Genomic DNA, 23587 nt, shown 5'->3' on the forward strand with positions numbered 1-23587 from the left:
TGGTACTCCAGGAGATTCATTAACTAGGTGTAAAAAGAACCCATAGTTTGTAAGCTAGAACATAAATGAAACTGAAAACTAAACTTTCCCCTTACCCTTAGAAACAGGGCAAGGAGAGCAATTAGGATAGGTCAACCTTAATGGTTCCATAGCAGCAGCAGGCATCTTATTTTTTGGTGGATTCTTGTTCTTGGCTCCAAGAGGTCGGCCTCGTTTCTTTTTAGTCTCCACATGTTCCTTATCTGCCCCAGTTTGGGAGACCATCAAACCCTCCGAAGTTTCCATGAGACCAAAAGACGTAGCAGAAATACGGGTGGGGAATCCGGTAATTTCACTTTCTTAGGAGGCAAAAAACAAGCTTGCCTACCTTCCAGTACTGCCTCCAGACCATGCTTCATCTTCTTTGGGGACACATTCGGAGATACTGGTCTGTCCCTCTTCTTTTGCATGGAATCAGTCACTGGTACCACTGCCAAGGTATCATCTGTACTTACGGAAGCCCTAGAACCGGCATCCCTGATGACCACAGACCTCTTGTCCTTCCTAGGCCTGACAAACTGCACGTCCGTAAACAGCGACCGTGCCACATGAGATGGAATAGAGGACTGAAACTGAAAAGTTGTCCTGCCCAATTGGAACCTACCTTCAGCGAACTGGAGCACAGGACCAGCCCTACTTCCTTGAGTTGGCAACGGTGCAGTAGCAGTACACCTCCCATCTTTATGAAAAATAAGAGCACAATTTCGGCACCTGCCAATCAAATTCTCAAAGAAAAAATGGATCTCCTCCTCGATGCCTGGACCCAACCTCATTGTTTTTGTCAGAAAAAAAGGCTTAGAGATATCATGCGAAACCCTAACCCTAATCTCCCTTTCATACTTAAAAAGCTTCTCATCCATATCAAGATATTTCCCAGCCATAGATGCTATTTTCATAATATTCTCCTTAGTCTCAAACAAAGGTGGAATATTGGTAATACGTACCCAATATATGATCGACGACAGATCCACTTTGTTGATTGAGGTGGCGCCATCATAATCCTGCAGGATCAAAGTAGCCCGGTTAAGATTCCAGGCTCCTCCCTTCAAGACCTTTCTGCAATCCCCACGATCGTCAAAACAGAAAAGGAAACGGTCCAGTGGTTTTTCCTGAATCTGGAATCCCTTCTCCAGCATCCACACACGCCGAAAGTGGCGGCGCTCGTCCTTGAGAGCCACCGTCTTTATGGTCAGAAAGCGTCCCAGAAGAAACGCTTGAGAAGTACGCTGCACCGGTCCTGCGACCAATTTGCCCATGTCCACCACATCATCCCCTGCCAGCGCAAGAGAGGAAGCGAAGCTCGCCGTCATGTCTTCAATGGTGGCCATGAAGGAAAGCTAAGAGCAGAAGACGTCGAAGAGGACGTCGAGTAGAGGCGCGCGGCTAAAAGGAAGCAGCGCTAGGTTTAGGGTTTCTCACGGAGAGAAAAGTTCTTTGGTTGAAAAAATTATGATATTAATATTGATATATCTTACATATTTTTGTAACTTTATGAGGAATAGTAAAGTTGATAAATATTGCCTTATATATTATTGGGAAGAGGAGCTACTGAGGACCTTTAAAATGAGGACTAGTTGATGATTTTCTAATCAAACGATTTGAGAGACTCAATTTTCAATTACATTTGGACAAATCAACTGTTAGATGTTTTTGCGTGCATGAGTAGATCATTAAATTTTTTTTTTTTTCAAATTGATAATCGTTAAAGTACCGAACTAGATCAAATCAATGGACGAACTAAATATGTCAAACTTGAACTGTTCATGTTTATAAATTATTAATTACAATTATGAATGCCTTAATGATTTTCAATTTAATTGAAAATTTACAAAAATGATCTACAGAACATTTAACTGTTGATTCGTCGAAATGTGATCGAAAATAGAGTTCTACAATGGTTGATTAGAACTTGTATTAAAATGAGTAATTCGACCTTGAAAAAATAAAAAAAAAACCAAAAACCGAAAGAGTGGGGACTTCTCAAACAAACAGAAAAACAAAAACAAAACCAGCCTAAACAACACTAGTGTTCTTCTTCAATCTTCTTCTTCCTCGCCCTTCATTTTTCTTCGTACCCATCACTGCAGCCCCAAGTTTTAACGTATTTCACACCTGAAAACTGAAATTCATTCCCAAGTTTCTCCCCAGCGAGAATCGTCCTCACTAACCCCATTGAACCCAGGTAATCGTCTCTTCTTTTCTTCTAGTGCTGAATTTTCTTTCTAATATATGATTGAATTAGTTGAGTTCAATATTGGGGTTTTTATTTAAGGTTTAACCTTGGCCTCAGTCACTTGATTCTGTCATTGGTTGTATGAAAAACTTGAAATTGTTTCCTACACTGTATTTGTAAATTGTAGTCCATATCTTATATGTTTGATTATACCCAATTCATATTATGAATTTCAGATTTTCAGTAACTGGAATATAGATGTAACTACACTTCTTTTCATTGTGGATATACTAACTAAAATATAGATGTACTTGGCAGAAAATTCAAGTGGTCTCAACATGAAACTGAATTTTAGTTCGAATGCATTCATTGTTAGAGGGTATTGATATTTTTACTAGTGCGAAAGGTTGTGTCGAGTAAGCATTGAACATGCATTTCTGGATAATTTAATAATATCATAGTCAGCAACCTTGTGTAGTTGTCTTGAATGTGGATAAACTACTGGTTCTATGGTTCATAGTTTGTCTTGTAAATACTTATACTGTATTTATCTTGGTTCATTCGTTTCTATTTCGCAGCTTTCGTAGATTTGGGAAATATCAAAAAGGTGACTACCAACATTTGGACCAATTCCTTTTCCTGTGATTGGAGGTTCAGCACACCCTATTCTGAAATCCCGCTCCTGTTTTCCCTTCTATGACAAACTCCCAATTAAAAAGCCAAATTTTAGACTAAGAGATTGTCCATGTCCAGAGCCGCATAAGTTCTCATTGCCAGCTTAACTCAGGCCAAACCAAAAATAGTGCTGCTTACCAGCTGCATGAGCTTCCATGGAGAATTCCTCAAACATCAAAAACGTCTTCTGCAACTACTGCATGCATGCTCAAGGGTACGATCCCTCAGGGCAACAAAAGCACTCCATGCTCTCAACATCACAATGGGTCTGTCTCCAAAGCAGCCCATCTTTGCTTACAACAATATCATGTCACAATATTCCTCACTCGGGAAGTTATTAGTTGCACGTAAATTGTTTGATAGGATGCCTCTTAGAAATGTTGTGTCATATAATATCATGATTAGTGCTTATAATACGTCTGGGTATGTTGGGGAAGCTTGGAAAATGTTTTATGAGATGAGGGTTTCTGGGTTTGAGCTAACTCAGTATGCAGTTAGCAGGTTATTGTCATGCGGGTCATTGGATATTTATCATGGGGTCCTGTTGCATTCTTTGGTAATAAAGAACGGACTGTTTGATGGTGATGCTTTTGTGGGGACTTCCTTGTTGGTTTTTTATGGAAGGCATGGGCTGTTAGAGGAAGCGGTTTGGACATTTCAGGATATGCCTTGTAGGAGCTTGGTGACATGGAATTCCATGATATCTTTGCTTGGGAATCATGGGTTTTTTGAAAATTGTGTGTTTTTGTTTCGGGAGCTGGTGAGGAGGGATGTTGATTTGTCTGAAGGTTCTTTTATGGGTGTTTTTTCTGCATTTTCATGCCCACAAGACTTGGAATTTGGGGAACAGCTGCATGCTTTTGTTATAAAGAATGGGTTTACTTGTGAAATTTTGGTGATGAATTCTCTAATAAGTATGTATGTGAAATGCAGTGCCATATGCTCGGCAGAGAAATTTTTTAAAGAAGTACAATTTAAAGATGTTGTATCATGGAATACTATCATTGGTGCAATAGCAAAAATTGGGGGACCCCAAAAAGCAGTAGAACTCTTCTCTCAAATGTCCATGGATGGAGTGTTGCCTACCGAGATCACATTTGTTAGTCTAATAAACTGTTGTACCAGTTTGGAGGTTCCAATCTCTGGAGAGTCTGTTCATGCTAAGATAATCCAGCATGCTTACGAATCTAATGTCTTAGTAGGTAGTGCATTGGTTGATTTTTATGCTAAATGTGATAACTTGAAAGCTGCCCATCGCTGTTTTTATGAGATATGTGAGAAAAATGTGGTCTCTTGGAATGCTTTGATTTTGGGTTACTCGAATAGTTCCTCACCTACATGTATACTCTTACTGCAAGAAATGCTTCATTTGGGTTACCGACCTAACGAGTTTTCATTTTCTGCTGTTCTTAAGTCATCATTGGCATTAGAGCTCCAACAACTTCATTGCTTAGTTGTAAGAATGGGCTTTGAGCAAAATTATTATGTTCTGAGCTCTCTTATAATGTCGTATACCAAAAGTGGTTTAATATCTGATGCCCTGGTCTTTGTCACAGCTTCCGATGGTCTGCTTCCTGATGTTCCCTCTAATGCCATTGCTGGAATTTACAACAGAACTGGGCAATATAATGAAACTCTAAGATTCCTTTGTCCACTTGAAGAACTTGATATTGTTTCCTGGAACATTGTGATTTCAGCTCTTGGCCGCATCGGTTATTACAAAGAGGTATTTGAGCTTTTACAACAGATGCAGTTCAATCAGGTCTGGCCAGACAATTATACATTTGTTAGCCTTCTAAGTGTCTGTGCTAAAACTTGTAATCTTGCTTTGGGAAGTTCTCTTCATGCTTATATCATTAAGACTGATTTCAGTTCCTGTGACACATTTGCATGCAACGTTTTACTTGACATGTATGGGAAATGTGGTAGCATTGGAAACTCAGTGAAAATCTTTGACGAAATGAGATGCAAAAACTTAATTACCTGGACAGCTTTGATTTCTGCTCTTGGAGTTAATGGTTATGTTCACAAGGCATTAGAAAGATTTAGAGAAATGATCTTCTTGGGCTTTCAGCCTGATGGAGTAGCTTTTACTGCTGTTCTTACAGCTTGCAGGCATGGTGGGTTAGTTAGGGATGGATTGGAGTTATTTGGGCAAATGATAAATAATTATGGGGTTGAACCAAAAATGGATCATTACCAGTGTGTGGTGGACTTACTGGTTAAAGGTGGTCATGTTACAGAAGCAGAGAAACTAATTTCCAGCATGGCCTTCCCACCAAATATGATTATATGGCGTTGTTTCCTTGAAGGCTGCAAGAGTCATGGAAATGCAGTGGACGTGGACCAAGCAGTAGCACATGCTTAATTGTGAATCAGCCAACAAATTCCTTTGGACAACTAAGTATTCTGACAGAGTTTTTGAGCCCTCCTTACAAGCTCTACCTCTGAGAGAACTTTTATGCTGATTGTGCTCACTTAGAAATTGCAACGAGTAAAAGACATTTCTTATTTCTTAAAGCAGAGCATTCTTTATGTGTTATATTTTCATGTTGACGACGTGCGTGCTAATACACCTCCATTGATGGAAAGGTTGCATATCTACAGCATCCAGAAAGGAGGAATCCTAATCCCCATTAAAACTATAACAATGTAAGACTTCATTCAATTACATTTTATTTGCTTCAATTTGGTATCTTATTTTCATTCTTTACTTGTGGCTAATCACACTGTTTCTTCCTTCTTGTTCTTTTATTGTTTTTCTTAATCTATTAGATAAGCTTTGGGAGCAAAGAGAAGATCACGCCTGCGGTGCAGGCTGCAAATGGAAGTTGCACAGGAGTTTATTGAGTTTATTGTGGAACTGAAGAGTATTTGCGGAGTTTGAAACTTTAGTATGTTGCACCCTAACCCCAAATTCTTTCTCAACTGAATGACAATTTTTTTGTGCGTAACTCTTACAGTGCACCACTCACAAGGGGTTCCTTCTTTTAGCGTTCTCAGGCACTTGTTTTCCGTCACAAATAAGTCTACGGGATCTCGAATTGTTGAGTGTAACACCAGATAGTTTCTCTATCTACACCAGAGAATGTTCTCTCTCCGCAATTTGCTGCTTTCCTTCCTTCTCTGTATACTCATTTTCGCCTAAGAGAAGTATGGTGGTGAAGTGCATTTCCAATATTCACAAATATAGCTTCAGCATTAGAGGATCTCTTCAGTTCCAGCTTCTGGAGCAACACTTATCAGGGCAGGCTGTGTAGCTGGGTTGGCATTTTTTTTTGGCTACAAATATCTTGAAAGGCAGAAGATGCCCATCTTACCCTTGATGAGAAGTCTAGACGTCCACGCAATGATTTATCCTGACAAGCGAAACAGGAATCTATGTGAAAATGCAATATTGAAAAGGAAAATGAAGTTGAGATTTGGCTGACAGATCATTGGGGAAGATGATGACACAATTCAGCTCCTAAATCCAAAAGTTGTGTTTTGAATCTGCATCTATACACCACATCCAAACACATTCTGATTCCCATAACAACGGCTACAACTTGTTTAAGCTTACATAGTCAAATTAAAAATCAGTACATTATGCTGGGGAACCTTGTAAAGTCATTGACATGACAGTGCTCTCTTCAGACCAGCAACATGACAGTGCTCTCTTCCAGAACAACATCAAATTGACTCTGATCCCTTTTCTTCAGATTATAACGGGAGCCTGGATGGTTGTTCAGATCTTGATAGCTCTGATGATGAAGAAATCATCAATCATACATCTGACTATCTGAGGAGCAGAAAAACTTATGTCCTTGGTAAAAATGCGGTACACAGAATCGGAGGCTTCAACTGCAATAAAATGATGCGGTATTGCCTTGACAGTTGTTGAATTACTAATTTCATATTGGATGCTCAGATTCCAGAGGCAGAAGTTGTTCATCTCCTCATTGATGAGAAGCCTCATCTACGCAATGATTTATCATGACAAGAAGACTAGGAAACTTTGTGAAATTGCTATATTGAAATGGAAAAGGAAGTTGGGACTCGGAACCAGATCACAGGGGAAGACGATTACACAATTCAGCGCCCAAATACAATGATTGGGTTTGGGACTCAAACTTATCTTTGCCATATCCATGCGAGTCTTTAAGAGGCAGTGACATGACCATATTTTGTACTATGAGAATGCGGCGTTGACTCCTAGAGGGGAGTGGAGCACCATATCCTGTTTTTCATATGAAGTGCAGCCTGAGTTTTTTTATTCGAAGTATTGATGTGTGGCAGCAAGAAAAAGGGGTTATGTTCGCAATCTCCAGATCGGAATTGATTTCGATTTATTCCTCTTCCATCACAGAATATATGGATGCATTTCCCATGTCTACGTGGAGTGTTATATCAGTTCCTTTGGTGGATCTGGTCTCGTGGTTGGGTGGGCTTGAGGGTAAAGTATACCCTTTTTTATAAATGTTTTTGTATCTTGGAGGTGAAGCGCATTATGGCAAATTACAAATCGTGCCCATTTATTATTCTATCTGCAATTCAGACATTTGATATTTTATATGAACGAACCATGATTTCTATGATTTTTGACTGTTGAAAAAAAAGTGATAAATTTATGAGATCTCTGAAATTTTCTTCAGTCCCAATTTCTTCATCACTTTGTTTTTTGTTTCCTATTTTTGATTACGAATGGATTTCTATAAAAGTATTGATGGGATTTGTTTGTGATGCTTTGGCTGATGATAACTAGGTTGTGTCTGCTTTTGCACCACTTTGTTAAGTCTTAAGTCTTATATAATCTTCATAAACAACTAATGTAGATTTAGTTTTTGATGCTCTTGTAGTTTTGTGAATTTGGAAATGTTATATGTTTATTTTGCATGATTTGGTTGATTTTTTTTTTTGGTGCTTGGTCTCTATCTGACTCTCTTTCATTCCAATCATTTCTGTTGACTTAAATTTGACGGTTTTGGCAGGGAACCCCATTGCAGTTAGCAGAGCTTCAAAGATGATGATGGTGTGTCCATGTTTGTTTAGATTGGACTCCTTTCGATGCTTCCACTGGTGGATATGGGTAGGTATCTATATTAGTTTTTGCTGATATTTTAGCTAAACATTGATGTTGATAATCAAATTGAAATACCATCTCCAGATTACCTGGGTCACAGTGTTTCAGTTAGCAGCTTGTGGTAATTCGTTAAATGGTGTCTGAGAGTTCCTTGCTAGGGAACCAGAGATGGGACTTGATTAGACTTGACTGGGTTATCCTTTCAAAACAAGGGGTGTTAATATTTGCTGTTGAAACAACTTCCCAAATATGAATATTAGGAGGATTGTTAACCGATAATTTGATTTTGTTCTCTTGTCATATTGACTGTAAGTGCATCAATGCATTGCAAAGTAAGAATACTAGCGACCGTTCATAGCTCAACTGCTAGGGGTCCAGAGATGGGACTCTATTAGACTCAATTGGGTTATCCTTTCAAAACTGGGGTGTGAAGATTTGATGTTAAAAGAATTATCCCAAATATAAATATTATGAGGTTTGTTAACCAATAATTTGATTCTGTTCGCTTTTCATATTGAATTTAGATGCATCAATGCATTGCAAAGTAAGAGTAGATTGCAAATTATAAATAATTAGTACTGGTAGAAGATCACTTGGCTCTACCGGAACAGTTCCAAAATTCTGATTGGCCCTTCATGATTGGTTTTTTCTTCTATTTTCTCAAATTGGAGTGCTGTTGTAGTTTATCTTTTCTTTATTAGAGTAGTTCTTTGTTGGCTTTGGTTGTGTTCTCTAATGTGTACTTCCTATTTAGTGGATCTCTTATCCACACTTTTGTATCCTCTGTCTCTTCAATGAGATTTAGTTTTCTATAAAAAAAATGGTTAGTTGTCGGTTCATATACTTTAAATGAGGGGTTTAGTTTTTGTTGAACAGGCTTTATATATACCACAGTTGAGAGTCTAAGGTTGTCCACAGTCATAATCTTTAGCACCTCCAGTTCAGTTTAGCATCTCCACTCTAAATGCTACGCAACAGTGGCAAGAGTTGTTGAGAGGTAGCTTTTGCGGTGATGCTCTGTTGTTGAACTTCATTGCTACTACCTGTCTTGGAATCAAATTGAGGAATTTGAGGAAAAGCAGGGAGCATAGGGATGTGTCCATACAATTGTTGTATAACAAATGGCTTTGGAGTTGGATTTTCCAAAAGTGACCAACTACCTTTGAGTGCAGCACAATTTTACTTTTAATTGACTAATTACACTAGAAGATATTTGTAGCCGTGGTAATAGAAATCAGATTATGCTTGGATGTATTGGGCTGATTAACATCCTTTTTCTTTATTCTTTTTTTGTTTTCTCTTAAGGTATTGAATTTTTCTAAATAAATGCAGCCTCCTGCTTATATGTCTCTCAGTGGTATTCAAATTTAATTTTTCTTTTTGTTAGCTCAATTGATGTCATAGGTTGTAATTAGGGCTGCCACTTGGTTTGTTAATTACCAAACCGACCGAATACCAACCGATACTTTAGGTTTGGTAAACTGACTTTTTGGTAACCAAAACCGATAAAACCGAAATCGAAAATTACCGAAAAAGTTGGTTTGGTTTTGGTAAATACCGAATCTACCGATTATCTAAATATTAGCTTTATATACTATGGTTTTCAATACACATACATGTATATTAAGAAATAAACATAAAAGTTTTCATAATAGTATGAACATTACTCAATATACTACATAATTAATAGTACATGTATTTTGAGTAACCTAGTCCAAGATGGTTAAATAACCTAGTTTTATTGAAAATAGATAAAATTTGATGTCATATATACAAAAGAAAGCTATGATTAGTAGATGAATACGAAGTTTACGGTTATAAAATTGAAAAACCTAATTTTGTTCATTCTAATTTATATTACAAAGAATTAGTTGTTCTAAAGTTGGTAATACCGAAAACCAAAATACTGAATTTGGTAGATATGATTAAAAACAAAAAATTTTGGTTGGTAATTGGTAGCTCAATTTTGAAACTGAAAGCTTTGGTTTTGAAGTTGGTAATACCTATAACCGATTCGGACCGACCGAGTGACAGCCCTAGTTGTAATATATATTAAATTTTAGGCACAGACAGAGATATAAGGGGGCAACATGTGCTACAGCCAGGTTTTTTATTTTTTTTTGTTTTTTTTTGTTTTTTTACCAAGTAGTCCTAAACTCCTAATATACCAACCTTCAATTATATAACCTCAGCCCGCCCACTACACTAGGTGCAAATACGTAAACTATTGTTTAATTGCAGTATATTTATCAATGGAACTTATTTAAGAGTTACTGAAGTTAAAGCTCTACCTAGTATTTGAATGACCATTTTAATTAATTACCAAATGATTAGCAACCCTAAATCGTCCTTTTGTTTTATTTATTTATCCAAACTAAATGGCTGTGGCTTTTGAAGAAATAAATACAATTCGCACACATTTTGACAATTTTTTATTTAGAAAAAAAAAATTGTTCGTAAGGTAAATCTAGCCCAGTCTAGTTCGAAATTTTGGCTCTGCCCCTGATTCCAGGAATTGAATAATGCAACGGACATCTCAGAAATTTCAGGTTTATGATTTTGCAATATTGCAAGAGACAAAAACCAGATATGTATATCTGGAAGTCTCTTAAGTTGTTCATGTTGTTTACACCATAGGGTTCGTGTCTGTGCTTCAACTTGTGGATATGTGGTGATTATCTACATGTATTCTGATGCTGCCCTGAAATTTTAGTTAAACAGTCATAATCTGATATTAAATTGGCACTACCATCTGCAGCTGCCTGGGGAGCGCACTAGTTCATTCAGCTGCTTCTTGTTATTGCTTACATTCTCATTGCTTGGGAGCAGATCTCCCTTAATTAAACTGAACTGGGTAACCCTCTTCAATGGAATGGGTAAGTTTATTTTCTTTTGAACATTAAATAATGCATCTTGCCAAATATGAAATACTGTGAGGTCAGTTTTTGTCCATACATGTGACTTTTGATTGCGAATTTTAGTCCATGCTATGAGCTCCATGTTAGTTCATATGTGATGCTACTAAACTTTAATTAAGCAAGCATAGCATGACCAATAGATTGCAAATTAGAAATGAAGTAGCGTGTCTCCATACCTCCACTGCCATATGACCACCTGGCTAGGCTGACTTTGCCATCCTAGTCCAATATATTAATTGGTCAAGTTAGATCAGACTTTAACCAGGGTTGCAACTTGTTTATTTAAAACCATAGATGTCTTTGTTCTTCATATACTGATTTATATGGGGATGGTTAAAACAAAGAAATATATAGGTGTTAGAGAGATTTCCTCTCCTAATCAAAACTGATTGTATAACTGCACATCAATAGCATTTGATTTCTTGTAATCATAGCATTCAATAGTGTTTATAGCATTTGTAACAGCTTGTAATCTTTACATTGAATACTGTTCTCTTGTAACAGTCAGTCATATGTTAGCTATATATATATATCTGTAAATTGTAATCCTACAGAATCAATGAAAACCATTTTCTACAATAGGTAGCATCTTCTGTCTCAAGATTCTTGAATAGATTTTATAGATTACAAGCTACCAGCTATTGAAGTTTATTGTTTTAAAAAAAAAAATTTCTATGGTTAGTTTGTAAGTTCAAATTAGGTGTTTTAGTTTGTACTCACAGTTGAGAGGCCTATGGATTTCGTGTCTAATTCAGAGCCATCCACCTGTAGTCCAGTCTAGCATCTCCCTGGGTGACAATTGTTTCTGGTCTCGGTTCAAATCCCTGATTTTGTCCAATTCCATCAAATTAGACCCATGAGCAAGGGTATATACCACTTTCCTGTTATAAAACAGTAAAAAACTTGATCAGTTAACTTAGAAATAAGAAATTGCATTCAATGAAACTGTAATACAAAGCTGTTAAAGAATTTGACTGAAAATAGAAGGAATTATAGACTTGGACTCAGATTGGCGAAAATTGTCACCCCATTGAAAAATTTTTGACCAGAGGACAAGATTGTGAATCACCCCACCGCATGGATTATCCTGATTTTCGCCCTATGTTTTGTTCATATTAGGCTAGCAGTGTCCAACTATCCATTGAAGATGGGGAATGACATTTGATGTTGATGGGCTTGTTGGATGATAAATGGCAGGGAAAAAAATATGCCTTTCCAAGGTTCCCAAAAGCATTCTACTTCATCAGGCTCAGTGGGGCAACCTTATTCTTTCCTTCCTCACACGATTCTGCTTGCAGAATTCAGAGAGCATACTGTTGGACTGTTTTTGGTGGGCTCTCATCTGCATCATAGTCCTTTAGAGCCTTCTTGATCCTCTTAGTTAATTTTGCACCAGCAAGGCAAGTTTTAAACTATTTCCGCTTTCTCCAAGAAGTCCCCCATCTCCTTGTCATGAGAAATGCATAAAATATATTAATGGCAGAAGGCGAATAAAAGGAAATCTGTTCTCGATCTGGAGATTGTGACCATAAACCTTTTTCTTGCTGCCGCACATCACTTTGAATCAACAAACTCAGGCTGCATATCATACGAAAATCGGGATGTGGTGTTCCACACCCCTCTAGGAATCAATGCCACATTCTCATAGTACAAAATATTGTCATGTCGCTGCCTCTTAAAGACTCGCGTGGATATGGCAAAGATAAATTCAAGTCCCAACTTCCTTTTCCATTTCAATATAGGAATTTCACAAAGTTTGCCTGTTCTTCTTGTCATGATAAATCATTGCGTAGATGAGGCTTCTCGTCGAGGAGGAGATGAGCAACTTCTGCCTTTGGAAACTTAGCATTTGATATGAAATTAGTCATTCAACAAGTGACTAGCCAATATCGCATCAATTTATTACAGTTGAAGCCTCCTATTCGGTTTAACCCCATTTTTACCGAGGACATAAGTTTTTCTGCTCCTCAGATGGGCAGATGTATGATTGATGATGATTTCTTCATCATCAGAGCTATCAAGATCTAAAAAACTATCCAGAACTCTCCCCTTAGAATCTGAAGAAAAGGGATCAGAGTCAATTTGTTGCTGTTCTGGAAGAGAGCACTGCCATGTTGCTGGTTTGGAAGAGAGCACTGTCATGTCAATGACATGTCTTTTACAAAGTTCCCCAGCAAAATAATTTGACAAGCTTAAACGAGTTGTAGCCATTGTAATGGGAATCAGAATGTGTTTGGATGTGTATAGATGCAGATTCAAAAATTTTGGATTTGATAATATTCATTTATCATTTTATTGATTTCTTTGTGAAACATGCAGATTCCTACCTATGATATGAATGCTGCACTGAGACACTTTAGAAAGTTACAAGAACCATATATACGCAACCTGGATGTTTTAAGTTTAGATTTTGTTGGTTGCTTCTGCATGACATATCTGGTTTTGGTCCTTCCCTTCTTGATTAGGCCTCTACTCTTGGACTATGGTGACTTGATACTTTCTTTTTGGTTTTTGTTTTAGCAACTCGCTCTCACATAATGAACTTGTTCTTATGAAAACTAAAAATTAGGTTTTGTGGAATACACGTGCGAAAGAAGAAAACTCCTCCCATTGCTCACCCAAGTATCCGTTACCACTGCCTTGGTGTCTGTTGTAACTTTCTGATCTTTCTTTTGCTGCTCTGGTGACGGTGAGCTCACCGGTCTTTGCCTTCGGCGAAGACAATTCATCCTTCTTGTTTTTTTTTTTTCAAAAGAAATCACACAGATGATGTACTTCGTGATAAGTTGTAGGCAGTTCATGTAACTACTACTGAATTTGAATCTTCAATTTCTGAATTTGCTTGTTAAATCTAATAGCTATGCTACTGGGCTAAATCTTGTTTGCCAGTATGGTAGTGCAGCAATAGAAGACTTTGTACAGCAATAGAAGACTTTGAGATTGCAAATTGGCGCCCACCATTGCTTCTCTTATCGAGTCAACAACAAACTCAACTTGGAATGGCACTGTGCAGTCATAGTGAAACTTATGGGTAAGCCAAACACTTCAAATGCTTAATTCATGCTTGATGGTCTTCAACATAACTGGAAACTAGAGGGCCCTTGACAAGTAATATACCGAATGATTATTTTGTTGTGAAATATAAAGTTGATGAGTACATGAACACTGCCCTGTGTAGAGGATCATGGATTATTGCAGAACAAACCCTTTTGATTCGACAATGGAGGTCGGATTTTGGTCCATTTAATGACAAAATCAACAGAATGGTTGTTTGGGAATTTTGGGTTATAACCTGTTACATTATTCAAGAATATACTGTCAATAAGATTGGTTCAATATTGGCTACTATAGTTGAGATTGATAAGCTAACAGTTCCTTTTTTGTTGTTGTTGTGATAAGCAAATACTATATTTAAATATAGAAGCCATTCTCACAAAAAAAAAAAAAAAAAAAAAAAAAAATATATATATATATATATATATATATATATATATATATATATATAGAAGCCTATCGGGCAATCAGAGTTTACAAGATCAAACATTAGAGCATGAGAAGCTCTACTTGGGATAGAATTGGTTCACAAATGACCATTAGAAGATCTATGCCCTAGGTTGACAATAGCATCAGCCAAAAAGTTTGCTTACCGAAATACATGACTAAGGTGATTGACTCAAAAGAAGAGGCAATTTGCCTAATATCTTGGATGATCTTCTGCAGTCTTCATGGTGAAGATGTAACTCCATAAACGCAATCAATGACGAGCTTAGAATCACCCTCCACTTGAATTCTTCTTGAGCCTGCTTCTTGTTGAGCACTTAGAAGGCTGTCTCGTAATGCAAGGGGCTTCGGCAATAGGTATAGAAGCAGCACATATTCTTTTAGTAGCTGCTAAAATGGGAATGCCATCAGAATTTCTGATTACAAAACCTCTAGCAGCCGAAATCCTGTTAACGAATGCATCAAAGTTAATTTTGAAGGAGTCATTTGGAGGGGGTTGCTACAAGATTGTGGTTTGATTTTTTGAATTGATGCCCCTCGTTGTAGTTCCTACATAGCTATTGAGCTGGTCCATAGTTGTGGCAGCAATTGCTCCTACAGAGGTCGGGTTAACTGACCTTTGCCCAAATATTGTGTCATTCGTTGCTTTCCACTTTCTAGACCTGCCAACAAGTTATTAAAATATTAGCAAATAAGCTGCTATCATAATGTTGGATAATAAAGAGATTTTGAAAAATAGTGAGGTAGTCAATACTCCAATCATTAGAATTGTCCAATTTAGATAATCTCCAAACTTCCTCGAAAGAAGAACAGTAGCCAAAAACATGGTCAGCAGTTTCATTAACACTTTTGCAAAAAGGACAAGTATTATCATCAAGGACTTTAAACCTTGAGAGTCCATCTCTTGTTTTCAGTCTTTTCCTCGATAGAAGACAAGCAAACATCTTAACCTTTGGTGGAATGTTCAATTTCTACATTTTGCAATAAGATCAATCTGTTCATGCTTTTCTAACTCGCCATATAAGCTGCCAGTTATTGAAGTAAGCAGTACATGTAGCAAGCTGGGCAAAGAAACCTTCTGGTGCTATAAGTGACTCAAAGCAAGCTCTCAAAGAAACTACTAATAACAAACCACTCAACTTGATGTCAGAGAAAGTTCTAAATATGGACCTCTGAATATTGCCTCTAAGGCTCCACATAGTGTTAAACCTTCAGTGTCTAATTCAAATAGTAGAAGAAGATATATTATTGCTTAGGATCCACCAATCAAGCCACCATTTCCCACTTTGAGCTCTTTACTTCAATGGTGAATCAATTGATTCCTTCAAAGCTCAAAGGGACATTAGACCATGGTGATCCTCTTTCACCCTATATTTTTGTCTTACGCATGGAAAAGTAATCACACCTCATTTATTATGCTGTTGATAATGGTAATGAGAAGCTGTGAGAGCTTCTCCATCTGGACCTAAAGTCTCTCACTTGTTATTTGCTGATGATTTCTTGATTTTTGCTGAGACTACTCACACTCAAGCTACTGTGTTGAAGCATTTTCTAGATCAATTTTCTCCCTCCCTAGTCAATATGTAAGTTATGAAAAAATCTCTAATCTTCTCTTCCACTAATATAGTAATGATCTTGCTTTTGATATTAGTCAAATATGTGGATCCCCCTTAACTGATGATTCGGGAAAATATCTTGGGATGCCTCTTATACACTCAAAAGTCGATAAGTATATACTTATGCTATCATCCTAGATAAAGTGCAAAGTAGAATATCTAGCTGGTAGACTAACTTTCATTCATTCTATGGTTGCAGTTACTGTTCCAGACTATGCTATGCAAACTACTAAGCTGCCTTGTATCTGTGATATTCTTAACAAGAGGGATATAAACTTTCTTTGGGGAGATACTGATTCATCTTATCAATAGCGATACATTTTGCCTTCCTAAGCACCTTGGAAGTTTAGTTATCAAGAAGACATCTGATGAGATTGAAAAAGGCTAGTTAGAGATTGAGTGTAGGTGATTCAGGGTTATAGGCTGAAACTTATCATGATCGATAAATATCTAACTGTAATTTGCATGACAATGATTATCATATTCCCAAAGAATGTTCAAGCACTTGGAGAAGTCATGGTGCTCAATTGTTAAAATAACGATTATTATGGAGAGTTGGGGATGGACAAAAAATTAACTTTTGGATTGATCTTATAGTTATCCTCTACTCCTTTGATTGATCAGAATCTTCCTTCAACTGTTTTCGATATCTCTGATAAAATTTACAAATTTTGCAAATGTTGGGATCAAAATGATTGAATATTGACTTACTCACCCTGCCTCCTTAAACTATTGTAGATAAATCTTTATTATTTTTCCTAGGTTTGATGCCTCTGGAGATGATGTGCAAATTTGGGGCACTGAAAATTCAAGAACAGAACATGTTTTATGGAAATCGGGGATTGATAGGCACGTTGCAATTCTTACTGGGCATAAATAAAAAAAAATTCACATAGAAAGCACAATTTTGGTTACGCAGTGAAAACCTCAAATTTGAGATTAAAAACACTGCGGGGCTCTTACTCTTGAGAACCCAAAATAAGATCAATCCAAATATCCAATAATAGTGAAGGATATGGTTCTTTACAAACACATATAGCTCTCTACGTGGCTACAATCTCTAGACTCACTAAAGAGGTGCTTGTCTTGAATCTTGACCTTCTTCTTCACTTGAACGATCTGCAAATATCGCTTCTCTTGTAGCACCAACTTCTCTACTGATCTCAAGAGAATCAATGCATATGAATGAATGATTGGTGAGACTCTTCTACATGGAACAAGTGTCTCGAGACTCTTATGTAATCCTTTCTAAGCAACACAAGAAGAACAATGATTCTTGCTACTCAAGAGCCGTGACAAAAAGAACGCATGTTTCTGAATATATGCACGTCCAAAAAGCAAATCCTCAATAACCAAGATTTACCCTAATTGGACTCCTAATAGGAAAAGACTTTAAATAAAAGATTTTCCAAAATAAATAAACAAATCCTAAATTAATTTGGATTTCACCAATGCAACTTAACATACGGGAAGTATCTTTGCATGATAAAGATTAAGAAAACAGAAAGATACTTTCCTAACGAAAACTTCCTACAACGTACCTAGGTGCAAATGCTGACTCATGAGATGAAATTACCTTTATGATTTCTCCGAGACCAGTGAGTAGGATACTTCAACGTTTTGTATGGGAATGCCAATATACCAAGTACAACCTTTGTACCTACAGGCACCAATTCCAATGGTATTTCACTGTTAAATTTGCTTAAGAGTATCTTTTTCGACTCTTATTGTCACTCTAATTCTCCTTGGCAATTTACTTGGAAGCTTCATGTGCCTCCTAACCTTCACCCGGGTGCTATGTCATGGTAAATTACTCACTAATATATATAGAGCAAAAAGGAACTTCATCATTGATGATTCTTACTCTATCTGTTATCAAAACAAGCTTTCTACCCATGCATTTGCACGGACTCACAAAGTCCCTGTTAATTTTAGTTTATCAACTTATCCACTTGCTTTTAGACGTGTGAATTTGAAATGAATGCAGCTATCTATCCTATATTTTTCCCACTACCTATGACTCTATTCCATAATAGAGATTCTTAGGTAGGGCAAGCGTATTACATGGCGGTACGCTCAGCCAATCAGTGTCTATGCAGGGGGTGCTTTAGGTATTTCATTTTAATTAAACATGGATAGTTTCGGAATACAATTAAAAAAAAAAAAAACATGATTGGTTACGCGTATCAGTCATGTGGCACGTCTACCCTACTTAAGAATTTTTCATTATGTAACTATTTATTTATTTTTGTTTGTTTATTACTATAATAACCTTTTGTTCAAGTAAAACTCTAATTTGTGTTTGGCCCAAACTCTAGGTTACTTGACCTAGTGGTAATAGGGTTTAATTAGAAGAATCTAGAGATTATCTTTCCTTGTATGATTCAGACTCTATGCATTGTAATCCTCTATATAAAGAGGCCCCTATTATCAATGCGAATACACAGTGATTTCCTCTCAATTTCAATTTCTCTACAACACGTTATCAGCACGAAGCCCTAATCCTGAAACAAATAGCCAAACCCTGATTCAAGAAGCTAAAAACCTTGAATCCGAATACAAAACCTTGAAGCCTTTTCTGCCTCCACCCCACACCTTGAAGAACTCGATTCCAGGAATCCAGAACCGGCGGCAACACCCCAAGAACCGGCCGGAAACCTACCGAACCGGCCACCGGAAGCTCCATACAACTCGCAGCAAATATTCCACCGGTTCACCATCTTCCGGACCTCCAATTTCTACCAAATTTTGATAGAAGAAGCCCACTGATCTGAAGTTTCAGGAACCGGAAGAAAACGTTCAAAAACCGGCCTAAAACTACGTGAACCGGCCATCTGAGCATCTGCTTCTTGAACCACCAGAAAAGAAGAAGAGAAGAAAAGAAAAAAAAAAAAAAAGGGGGAAAGGAAAAGAAGCCCAGAAGCCGAAGAAGCCCAAGACCAAGCCCAAGGCAGAGGCCCACTGACGCAAGGCCCACCGCCACGACAGCTTCCAGGACCCACTGCCACGTCAGCTTCAGACCCCACTGCCACGTCATCACGGACCCCACTGCCACGTCAGCTCGGTCAGCAGTCAACAGTCAACTGGGTCAACGACCGCAGACCAGATTTCCGGCAACTTTTCCGGCGACTTTTCCGGACATTTTCCGGCGACTTTTTCAGACCACTTTTCCGGTCAAATTTTCCGGCGACCTATTTCGAGGTATTTTTTACTAAACGTTCCCGTTTTTTTAGAGTTTTTAATTCAATTTCTCTTCTTTTTCGGGGACTTGCAACCTCCCTTTTCTTCTTCATAGGGGAGACTTAATTAAGCCGAACTGTGGGGGTTCGTGCTCACTCCAAGCTTGGAGCTTGTTGAGATCTCCAAACTTAGAGTTTGTAGAGAATTTATGATCGACCACTTGCATCATTGTTTCGATCTAATCCAATCCCTCTTGGAATCAAATTTCTTGGAAGCGACTACGCTCAGAAATTTTATATGTTTTCGTGGTAGCTTTTTCCGCTCTGAAACTAACCCTTTTCTTGTTCTCTTTCAGGATGAGTAACCTGAACAAATTGGACTTTTCTCCATTGGGAACAACTGGCTCTGAATATCACAGGTGGGTTCGTGATATCCACCAGCATCTCAAGGCCGATGGAATCTTGAATACGATTCTCAAGCCTAGCCAGGACGTGCTAACTGTTGAGCAAGCTCAAGCTTTGGAAGCAAATAGAGCAGCCTTAGAGGCAAATAAGGCGAAAGCCATCATCCTAATGACTCGTCATATGGATGATTCGCTCCAGTACGAGTGTATGAATGAAGAAGACCCCAGAAGGCTGTGAGTTTCACTCGAAGAAAGATTTGGCAACGTCCGTGACTCCCTGCTTCCTGACCTAGAAGTGAGATGGCATAGCCTCCGCTTCTGTGATTTCAAGTCAGTTCTTGACTACAACTCGGAAGCACTTCGCATTAAATCCTTAATGGAATTCTGTGGTAAAGAGATCACAGATGCGATGTTGATTGAGAAGACTCTCTCTACCTTCCTCGTCTCTGCATTGATGGTTGCTAAGAACTATCGAATCGATGTTACTGCAGGACAGATCACAAGGTTTCATGAGCTCATTGGAGCTATGAATGTCGCTGAAAAGCATGACAACATCCTTGTGAAGAACTATAATTCGAGATCCGTGGAAATAGAGCATATTCCGAAATCCAATTATAGTCGCGCCCCTAAGAGAAGGCGCCAAGAGCGAAACCCTAACCTTAGGGATACTTCTGGACGTTCTGGTCCATATAATCGCTCTACTTGGGAAGGTAACCGCCAATATAGGCGAACACGGAACCGAAGAGGTCAACGTGGAAAGAGAGAGGGAGGCAACGCCTCTGGCCATGTTGGTGACGCCACCAACACTAAGAGCCATCTAAATGACGCTTTCAAAGCGCCTCAATCAATGGAGTTTGAGGAAAGAGATGTATGTTCTCGATGTGGAGTGTCTGATCATTGGGCACACATTTGTAGAGCTTGTGAAGAAATTGTCACCGCCTACAAAGCATATTGTGAAGCAAGAGAAGCTCACTATGTGGAAGAAGATCAAGAAGATGATCTAGAGTGAAGGGTTCAAGACTACAAATCTGGATGGGATCAATAGATCGCCAATTCTGTTTAAGTCTTTATTTTCCAAGAGATGTAGGCAATTGCCATATCATTTTTGTAGTAGATGCCAATGCTTTTGTCTTTCTTCAAAGTAGGCGTACTCAATGTAAATGTGATGTCTAGGAAGGTTTTGAGATTAGCGGTACTTAAGCGAGCCTTGCTCCACCGACATCTCTCTACTCACCTGGTCACATTTATTTTGGAATTACCGAAATAAGTTAGACGACTACCATTGTTTTGCATTAGCTAGCATTTGGATTAGATTCTCCTAATGATTAAGAGACAATGATGTACTCCGTTGGCTTATGAATAAAATTTTGAGTTCTTTTCATTATGACTCCATTTTGATTCATGACCATGTTACTTTGTGACTACGATGGCTGGGCCATCAAGAATTAATTCAAGGACATAGAATAGCCCAAGTTCCCCTTGCCAAATGGCACCTTGATTACTATGACGGATACTCTCTACGCTCCTAGGGCAAATCGTACCTATGAATAGCCAACGGATTCCATGTAGAGAACGGAAATGAGTTCCTTTGCAATACCTCTAATGATTGCGAACAAAGGCGCATCTTAGAGAAGTTTATGTGTCTCTCTAGTGGACTTAGACACATATTGGATTTAGACACATATTGGCTTTGTCATGACAGAAGATAGGTCATCCTAGTCATGAGAGAAGATCTCTTGGATTTAGACACATATTGGCTTTGTCATGACAGGATAGGTCATCCTAGTCATGATATGATGATCCGTCTATTAAACACTTCACACGGATATCCATTCTTCAGAGTGAGAAGAAGCTAGAATCGAAAATTGATTCCAGGACTAAATTAGACAGCAGCCACCGCAGCATCTGGTGCTGCAGCTGTATTGGGAAGTCATAGGGCCGCCCAAGTCCCTCGTGATGACGCCATAAGTGGCGCCAACCATGGGCATGACGCCATGGTTGTTCCTCCCAGTGGCCATGACGCCATACATGATATTTCCATGGCCCCAACGCCATTATGGGAGATGTAGTCACATATTTTGCTTCTAATAACGTTACAGACGCTTAGGCCCGACCAAAATCCTCATTGGTTGATTCTATGGCCTCTCGCTCATTTTACAAAGCCTGTTCCTTAGGGAAATTAGGACTGAGACCGTCCTATGCAAAGGATATGACAATACTCATTATGTTCTTACGTAGAATCCGTAGGGATTCTCTGGACTGATTCACCCAACTTGCGGAAGTTTAAATATCTCATGATGTTGGTTGACATGCAAACACGCTGGTCACGTGTTGTGCCATTGTCCACTTGTAATGCTGCTTATGAAACACTCCTAGCACACATCATATGACAACGGGCTCACTCCCTGAATCATCCTATTCAGTCAATTGGATTTGACTATGCTAGTGAGTTTACATCGAAGATTTTCGATAGTTATTGCATTTGGGACTAATGTTGGACATCATATTCCCATGAGCACACCCAAATGGTCTCGCGGAAACGACTACGATGGTAGTCCGGACATTGGTAATGCGCACCAACCTCCTTATATCCGCTTGGGGTGATGCAATATCGCATGCAGCTATGCTAATTCATCTACGACCCACTGCCACTCAATCTACCTCTGCGTTACAGCTAGTGACTGGGTACAAATATCGTACTTACACATATTTGAGTGTGCCATTTATGTGCCAATTGCGCCGCCACAGCGCTCTATAATGGGTCCTTACAGACGAATGAGCAACTCAATTGGATTTGAGACTCCAACAATCGTCCGCCACTTAATGCCCTTGCATGGCGATCTCCTTACCGCTAGATTTGCGGATGTCACTTTGATGAGACAGTCTTCCAGTCGTTAGGGGGAGATAAGAACACATATGTTCAGCAGGAACGACAGGAATTGTCGTGGCCTGTCCCCACTATGTCTCATCTCGATCCCTACTAAAGTGACGAGATCACACAAATATGCTGCAAACATGCCTGCAAGGATGGACGTCCCTACGAGAGGACGTAGCGCCACCCTACACAGAGGTAGGCATGGCGCCAATGCCAAAGAGAGTGGCACTCTGGCTTTATAGGCCATGGCCCCAGCTAGGATGCGTGGGAGGCCCATGAGTTCGAAGGATACTTTGGCACATTCCAATCCTTTGATCATCGACACTCAAAATCTGTCTCATGAGAATCTTCCGGGTTATGGTTATCGTGGGGGACGCCTCAACGTTAGAACCCTATTCCTGAGAATATAGAGCTCTATGAAAATTACACTAGTGTACATGAGACGTGGGATAGAAACTCCATCATAATTGATGATGTAGTTGTGCATTTCGTTGCGCATGAGTTTGTTGAGTCAGATGATATCGAACCACGCTCCGTTGATGAATGAATGCCAACGTAGAGAGATTTGGCCTAAATGGAAAGATGCGATCCTGGTTAATATGGATTCTCTAACGAAGAGGAAGGTTTTCTGAGCCAGTAATGCCAACACCTCCTGACATAAAACCTATTGACTAATGGGTCTTCGTTAGAAAGCGTGATGAGAAAAAGAGATGGCAATCTCGCCTTATGGGGCAAGGCTTCTCACAAAACGCCCTGGAATCGACTACGATGAGACATATTCTCTCGTAATGGATGCCATTGCACTCCACTACCCTGTCAGTTTGGTAGTTTCCGAATAACTGAACATGTAGCTTACAAATGTGGTCACTACGTATCTCTATAGGGATCTAGATACGGAATATACATGAAGGTTCATGGTGAACTTCATTTACCCAAGTCAAGTGGCTCTAGACCACGGAGCGCGTTTACAAAGAGGTTGAAACGCTCGCTAAAGTGACTACTTGATTGGGAAGGGATATGCCCACGCGTTTCCATAACAAGTTTCGGATTCTATCGCGGTTCATGTTGGACATGATCTTCATTGGAAGCCCTTAAAGAGTTAAGGAAAACCGCTGAACACTTGAAATCCGATTTTGAGATGAAGG

General features: G+C 38.8%; 1 protein-coding gene across 11 annotated transcripts; it reads left to right on the forward strand.

Moving 5' to 3' along the window:
- Positions 1–2007: 2007 nt before the first annotated feature.
- LOC133724860 (pentatricopeptide repeat-containing protein At3g58590) lies at positions 2008–16533 on the forward strand. Of its 11 annotated transcripts, none has more exons than XM_062151752.1 (6): positions 2008–2221; positions 2791–5539; positions 5663–7322; positions 7858–7959; positions 10708–10825; positions 16184–16533. In XM_062151752.1, exon 2 carries the CDS (start codon positions 3033–3035, stop codon positions 5253–5255), a length of 2223 nt encoding a protein of 740 aa, XP_062007736.1. In that variant the 5' UTR covers positions 2008–2221; positions 2791–3032; the 3' UTR covers positions 5256–5539; positions 5663–7322; positions 7858–7959; positions 10708–10825; positions 16184–16533. The 11 variants fall into 11 exon arrangements, with proteins under 11 accessions (XP_062007736.1, XP_062007734.1, XP_062007733.1 ...); XM_062151750.1 differs by having other exon boundaries at positions 7858–7955; XM_062151749.1 differs by lacking the exon at positions 16184–16533 and adding an exon at positions 13437–14202.
- The last annotated feature ends 7054 nt before the right edge of the window (positions 16534–23587 follow it).

This window comes from Rosa rugosa, chromosome 1 (genome assembly GCF_958449725.1).
Source record: "Rosa rugosa chromosome 1, drRosRugo1.1, whole genome shotgun sequence".
NCBI classification, from domain to species: Eukaryota; Viridiplantae; Streptophyta; class Magnoliopsida; order Rosales; family Rosaceae; genus Rosa; species Rosa rugosa.